The 6,932-nt window shown below is 53.3% G+C and overlaps 1 protein-coding gene across 3 annotated transcripts; it reads left to right on the top strand.

The window, feature by feature from the left end:
• The first annotated feature begins 43 nt into the window (after nucleotides 1-43).
• Tmem80 (transmembrane protein 80) lies at nucleotides 44-6,583 on the top strand. Of its 3 annotated transcripts, none has more exons than XM_003461282.5 (5): nucleotides 44-275; nucleotides 3,128-3,147; nucleotides 3,969-4,062; nucleotides 4,411-4,503; nucleotides 5,499-6,583. In XM_003461282.5, exons 1-5 carry the CDS (start codon nucleotides 257-259, stop codon nucleotides 5,702-5,704), a joined length of 432 nt encoding a protein of 143 aa, XP_003461330.2. In that variant the 5' UTR covers nucleotides 44-256; the 3' UTR covers nucleotides 5,705-6,583. The 3 variants fall into 3 exon arrangements, with proteins under 3 accessions (XP_003461330.2, XP_013006001.1, XP_063108059.1); XM_013150547.2 differs by lacking the exon at nucleotides 44-275 and adding an exon at nucleotides 363-903; XM_063251989.1 differs by lacking the exon at nucleotides 44-275 and adding an exon at nucleotides 363-903 and having other exon boundaries at nucleotides 3,128-3,163.
• The last annotated feature ends 349 nt before the right edge of the window (nucleotides 6,584-6,932 follow it).

Raw genomic sequence — 6,932 nt, 5'->3', positions numbered from 1 at the left:
CTCCCGCCCCCACTGCCGACGGAAGCCGAGGCAGTCCGAGGCGGAGCCGAGCTCCACCGAACGTCCCCGAGCCCGAACCCGAACCCTCTCGAGCCTCAACTCCCGCCTCCTCCTGTACGAAAGTACCCGAGCGCTGCCGGACCGCAAGTCGGCTCAGCCTCTATCGGACGCTGCTCCTGGGCGCGGCGAGAGGAACGAAGATGGCGGTGGGGCGCGGCCGAGAGGCTGCCGGGATCGCTGCGGACCCGGCTGCAAGATGGCGGCTGCGCAGCCAGGTGAGCGGGCGGAGCTGTGCTCTCGCCATGTAGCTGTGGTCTCGGCCCAGAGCACAGCACTGGCGCCTCCGATGGTCGCCGCTCCACCTTACTGGTCCTGACGTCCCGCGGCCACCTTCATTCAGACATTTGGGGCGCATGCCCTGGAGCCGCGCCCGGGTCAGGGAGGGAGGGGCGTGACTCTGTCCGCTTGGCTGCGGATCTTCCCGGGCGCACCTACCGAGGCACACTTTGAGCAACCTGGCCGGGACGCACGAGGGCACCCTCCGGCCTCGCCGCTGCGTCCATCTGAAGCACACACCTGGAGCGCTCTGCACAGCTGTGGCTCAGCCCAGGCGCGCGCACTGGTGGGAGCTACTCCGGCCTTGGTGAAGTCTGCGGCCTGAGCCCTTGCAAGGCTGGCCGCCGGCGGGGTCCCTAGATGAGCAGCTGGGCTGGGCAGGCCCAGGGCCCGGCGGCCTGAGTGGGAAGCCAGGCGCAGCCATTGCAGGACTGTTCGCGTCCATTCCTCTGTACTCCCAAATGTTCCTGGGCGGAACACATGTTGGGGCTACCCAAGAAGCTACCACAGCACTGGAGGCTGTGACAAGTGCTCACTACTCCGTGTGGGACTAGCCTTGATTCCTAGGTAACTCTGAGTAACATTTATGATTGAAAAGACAACCCTTGTGTGGGATGGGGGCCCTAGAGTTACTGACAGTGCTAGTTTCATGCCTGCTTTTTCTGTTCTTTGCCCAGGGGCTGCACTAAGCCAGCGCAAGCCACCCCACAAAGAAACACCTGAATGTTAGTTTACACAGGGCTTCCAAATTGCCAGCCCTTGTCCGGAAGTTCTCTGCCAATTAGATTGATTTCTGTAATTTCATTTGCTAAAAAAGTTTGAGTTGGGGCTCTAGCTCTGTGGTAGAGCACTTTCCTGCCATACATGAGGCCTTCGGTCATTCTTCGATACCGCAAATATTAAAAATAAGCACTTATATCAGGTGGCGTCTCTCCAGCCTTGCCCATCACACTGGGAAAGATGTGTTCTCCTTTCCTTCACACTGTTGGTAATCACACTAATTCCAGTAAATCATTGGCAATAAGGGTTTAGACAAAATGACCTGCTTTAGATTGAAATTGTTAGGACTATGGGTACAAGTGTACCTACCTGCCCTTCATGTTAGTTATTTAGATGGTATGTCATGTGAGGTCTTTACACATACTTGTTCCCTAAGCCCCACAATTTTGATCTGTAAAGGTGTGCAGCTAGCTGTATGCAGTGTCACATGCCTGTAATCCCAGTACTTGGGAGGCCAAGACACAGAATCGCTGCAAGTTGGGGGCCAAAGTGAGTTCAACACCAGCCTGAACTGCACAGTGATACCCTGTCCCAAAACAAAACAAAACAAAACACCACACTAATGGGCAACTAGTAAATGCATTTGCAATGAATCTATTGCTAGTTTTTTTATTATTTTATTTTTCCCATTTTGGAGGTTGAAGCTGGGCTTCCCTCATGCTAGGTATGTGCTGTATCCCTGACCCACACTCCTGGCTCTGACCCCAACCTTTAAGAGAAGAATCAGAGGGGGCTGGGGATTTAGCTCAGCGGCATAAAGCGCCTGCCTTGTAAGCAGGAAGTCATGAGTTCGATCCCTGGTACTGATAAAAAGGAAAAAGACAAAAAATAAAAAAAAAAGAAGAATCAGAAGTGAGGAAAACCCCACTTAATGTGAAACCCCCAATTAAAGTGAAACTGACCCAAATAGTGGCAGGTATTTAGGTAACCTAGTTCAACTGGGGCTGGAAAAGAGCAGATCAGGTTTAGAGAGGACCTGCCGTAAGGTGATGCTGCGCCTTCACCCTCGGCTTCCTGCTTCTGCACGTGTGCCCTCTGGGAACCATGGCAGGGTCTGTTACAGTGTTTACTCACATGTGACTCCTGCCCACACTAGAGGCCACAGCTCTGCCCCAGGTGCCCCTAATTGTGCCAGAGAAGTTGGATCAACCCCCAAATCCACCAAGACAGGAATTTTTTCCTTCCTTCCTCTGGAGTCTGGGTCCTGATGTTGGCCTCCCTACTGCTCAGAAATATAGCCCTTTTTTTCAGTGCTGGGAACAAACCTATGGACACACACACTAGACAAAAGCTGTACTACTGAACTATACCCCAGCCCTGAAATGCAGCCAGTTACAGGTTGGAGCCCAATTCCATGTTGGCACGGGTACACACATACATACACCTCAGGCACTTCTCCAGTGTGTGGCTGTTGTGATCCTCTGAGACAGGCGGTCTGGTCTGGTCACATTCCCTTTCAGGACCAGCCAGAGGAAACCTCAGGATGGGTACTTTGCCTCCAGTGGGAGGGGAAAGATACCTGCAGCAGGGTGGGTGGAGCATTAGGACAGGTTCTCTCCACAGGGATATTCTGGGGAAATGAATTAAAACTCTAAGGCAGAACAACAAATGTCTATGACCAATTCAGAAAAAGGACACAAGGGAAAGTACAGGGCTGCAGCTGCATATTGTGCTGTGTGGAGGTCACGGGCTGAGCATCGCCCTGGATGGGCTTAGCCCCAGGGGGCTCTCTGAAGTTCAAGTCTTACTTTTCCTGTCCAGTCTGGCTAGGGGCTGGTGGGAGGTTCCACTTCTGCCCCCATGCTATGCTTCAGGGTACAAGCTGTCCTCAGGCTGTGTGCAGAGATGTAGTCCTCAAGGGACAAAGGACTGAGGCAGAGGTGACAGCAGAGTCTTAGCTTCAGGCCCTATAACGTTTACTTTCTCCTGTGACTGGGAACTCAGTGAAGTGAGATATCACCTTTCTGCATCCCATAGGACTTAGCATCACTGACTGCCCTTTCTCTTCCAGGGAGAGGCTCCTCCTCGGTGGTATCCTGCATCAGCTGCATCCTACACCCTCTGGCAGGCCCTGACTCTCAGGCAGCCAGCTCTCTGTCTTTCCTTTTGTGCCCATCCAGCCTTTCCTTATATGAGAGGGGGAAATGTTCTGACAGATTGGGAGAGCCGGTGAAACCTCTGACCAGTGCCTGGGCTCCATCACCCTCCCTGCCCCTGCTTTGTTCCTTTTGCTTGGCCTGTGTTCCAGGGAGGCTATACTCCCTGCCAAGGGCCACCAGGCAGAAAGATGAAAACTCCTCACTTGGAATGGGCACAGACTTGTAGCATGAAAAAGTATACAAAGTTAGGAAACGGGGTCAGGGATAAGGCTCAGTGGCACAGCGCCTGCATGGCAAGTATGAGGTCCTGAGTTCAATTCCTGGTATCTCTCACACAAACAAAGTTAGGAAACTGCAGGAAGACACTTTCCTCTCCCCAAGCTGAGAGATTGTTCTCCCTGAAGAATGCCACTATGCTACTCCTTTTCTGATTGAGGTTGCCAGAGCACCAGTTGGAGCTCCCACCAGTCTCCTCAGGGCTCTGTGCTCTAACCTTTGCTCTGCTGGAGTGGGAAGGCTCCTACCTTGCCCTTGTGCCCATCAGGAACTGGCGTGGCCATGGAAGCCCCCGACTGGGAGCTGGTGCCAGGCCTCCACGGCCACCTGTAGGTGCCCATCTGTCAGAGCCTAAACTGGACTTACTCGTTCGTGGCCACAGGACATGTGGCAGAACCAGCCCCTCTGGCTTAACTGCCTGGGCAGGTGCACCCCAAAGCAAAGCACTGAGTGTGTGGATCCTTGACCATGTGCCAGCTCTCTTCAGTTTTTCTTCAAATGCTGTTTCATCTCAGTGAGCTGTACGATGCCCTATATTTTCTAGCCATGTTTCTCATGATAGTATATAAAAGTAAGTCCATGGGTGGGAGTGGTGGCAGATCCCTATAATCCCAGCAGTCGAGAGGTTGACAGCCTGGGATACATAGTGAGTTAAGGCCAGTCTGGACTATATAGTGAGATCCTGACTCTAAAGAAAAACAAGTCACTGGGAGGCTGAGGCAGGAGGATCCCAAATTCAGGCCAGGTCTGTGTAACTTAGTGAAACTCTGTCTCAGAAATTTTTAGAAAGGGTTGGGGATGTAGCTCTGTGCAAAAGCTCTGAGTTCCATCTCCAGTGTGGGTGGGGGTTGGGCCACCAACAACACAACGGGGAACCAGCCACCACCCCTGTGAAGGCCACCAAATGTTCTATCCCCAGGTCAGGTTTTCAGCTATCCTCACGACCGTTTGGGCCTTGACCTGACGATGCTGTCCCTGATGGGGGTTCTGGAGGCAGCGAGACTATATCTGGGTGAGTCAACTGTGAAATGTGCTGGGGCCACCACCAGCCTTGGCGTCCTAGAGTGTAAGCACTTCGTCTTTGACTCCCGGCAATACCCCAGATGGTACACCGGGTGGGTTGCTGCGTCCCTTTACAGCGTCATTAACTATTAACTGTTTCTTAGAACAGTGACAGGTGACATGGCCACCACCCTCACGTCTGGGAACATATTCCACGATAGCACTGAGATCAGAAGCCAGCTCCAGGGAACCCCTACCCCCCCTCCCCTTTGGCCCATTGGGGTAATTTGGGGTCCTTGTCAAGGCCTGGTCCAGTTTAGGTTCCAAGTCCACTGCCACCTTGAGGTTCAATCCTCCTATAACTGCACTACACCTTCTCCTGCAGTACTCGAGGCCACTAGTAGGCACATGTGGAAACTTACCTCCTCCCCAGGGTGACCACTGCCCTGGCCTCCACTTGCCCTTTGCACTGTGCCCAGTGGTATGAGGGTAGTGACCCTGGTGTGGGGAGAGGAGTGAAATACATGCTACTGCCAAGCTCTGCCCCCAGCCTCTCCCCACTTCCTGTAACCACACTAGGATCCCATGCAGCATGGCTGGGGCTCCTGCTGCCCTTGCTGTGTTGAGTCTTACAGTCTCAGGTATGTGGGCTCCACAAACTCCCAACACCCCAGGCAGTTCAACTCAACTTCTGGCAGCTTTGAATTGGCATTTTCCATGATTGACCCACTTGTTTGTGAAATGTGCAGTTTTGGTTTTTATAAGCATTTGTGAGATTTTCCAGGTCTGCCTGAACCCAGGGTAAAATATTTTTAGAAGTTTTAAACAACCCCTTGGGGCCTTCGTGGAGTTAGCAAAGGTGGCAGATGTCCATGGTTTTAAAAACCAGCTGGCCAGAGGCTGGCTCCTGGGGGGCTGGCAGTGGACTGTGCCACCCAGGGTTGGCCATAGGTACTGGGCATCCTGTAGCCCTAGTCTCACTCTCCCTCTGTTTCTGCCCCCCAGGCACGAAGGGCAACCTGACGGAGGCCGAGGTGCCACTGGCTGCTAGCCTGGCCCTCACAGCGGGCAGCGGGCTGCTTTCTGTCCACTTCCTGCTCTGGCAGACCCTGGTGCTGTGGGCAGACTGGGTCCTTAGCACCACACGTCTGGTGCTGCACTGCCTGGAAGCTGTTCTGCAGGTGATGGCAATTGCAGCCCTCATCAGATAGACCCAGCCTGCAGGGACCCTCCCAGCCCCTCACTGTCCCACCAGTGTGCCACACATGGGTGCTTTATCTCTGTGGGAGGAAGGAACTAGGACAGCACAGCTTGGGGGGGGGCTCCTCAGACCCTGTAATGGTCACCACTGACCACCAGGACCCCAGGAGGACAGCCCGTCAGATGTGAGGCTGCCATGGGCAGCTCAGTGGTTCTGCCATGTCCCTGACCCTAAAGGACAGGCCCTCGTGTTTCCATACCCATCCCTAGGCAAGGCAGCCACCCATGCATCCCCTGTTCTCACACAGTGGCCTGGCCATACCCAATGCTCCTGTGCTGGCCTCATCAATGTCCTGAGACCTGTTGTGCTCTGTCGCTGAGCCTGGGCACCCCATGGAACACTCTACAGGCTGCTGTGTGTTGGCAGCTGTGTGATCCCCTCCTTCCCTGAGGGTGTAAGGGCCAGGGTGGATGGGAAATGGTTTCTGTGTGAGGTCTCTGAGCCGTGCAGCTCTAAAGGAACTGTGCTTGCTGCTGAGGAAACTTCATCTCACGCGTGCCTTGTGTCTGGCCTCAGACTCCATGTAAGTGCTGCACCAGTGTGGCGGTGCATGCATGTAAGCCCAGCCATCTGCAAGGCTAAGGCAGGAAGATCACAAATTCCATCCCAGCCTGGGCGATTTAGCCACCTAATAATTTAATCTCAAAATTTAAAAAGGGGACATAGCTCATTGCTCTTTGAGCTCATTCTCCTGTATTAGAAAAAAAAGATACTGATTTTTGTTGAAGGTTTCCTTCATTAGTTGTGTATTTTCTGTGATTGGAATAGCATTGTGTTCAAACTTCTACTTTTCACCATGTTTTTCAATAAATAAATGTTTATATCTTCATGAACCCTTCTTAATTATGGCCACCCACTTCTTCCATGGTGTTGGTACAGAAGATGCAGTCTTGCTGCCTCACACCCTGCCTGCCTGTTCTCCCCACCCCCACCCCCACCCCAGGTTATGATAAAAGCCAGGACTGAGACCCACTTTTTACTCCCTGGTCCTCACCGAGCTCCACACAGCATGGAAAACACTGGCATTCCTGGGGCCACCTCCCAGTTGGACACCTACTGTGCATATGTACCCTGGGCATGCATTGGCCAAGAACCCTGTTGCACATTACCAGATGTAAGCTCAAACAGTGACCCCTACTTTCCCTAGCCCCACACAGGCATCCGCTGCGTTCCCTAGG

This window comes from Cavia porcellus, unplaced genomic scaffold (assembly GCF_034190915.1).
Source record: "Cavia porcellus strain 051 isolate PalLab524CR breed Dunkin Hartley unplaced genomic scaffold, mCavPor4.1 scaffold_6, whole genome shotgun sequence".
Lineage (NCBI taxonomy): Eukaryota > Metazoa > Chordata > Mammalia > Rodentia > Caviidae > Cavia > Cavia porcellus.
Note: the sequence above shows the minus strand (reverse complement) of the source record. Positions and strands in the feature narration are given on the sequence as shown.

What these genes read in the sequence shown, in the direction of transcription:
- Tmem80 (XM_003461282.5), top strand. An exon ending in GGAGAGGCTCCTCCTCGGTG is followed by an intron (nt 3,148 to 3,968) that starts GTATCCTGCATC and finishes ACCATGTGCCAG; the next exon opens with CTCTCTTCAGTTTTTCTTCA. An exon ending in GGCAGCGAGACTATATCTGG is followed by an intron (nt 4,504 to 5,498) that starts GTGAGTCAACTG and finishes TCTGCCCCCCAG; the next exon opens with GCACGAAGGGCAACCTGACG.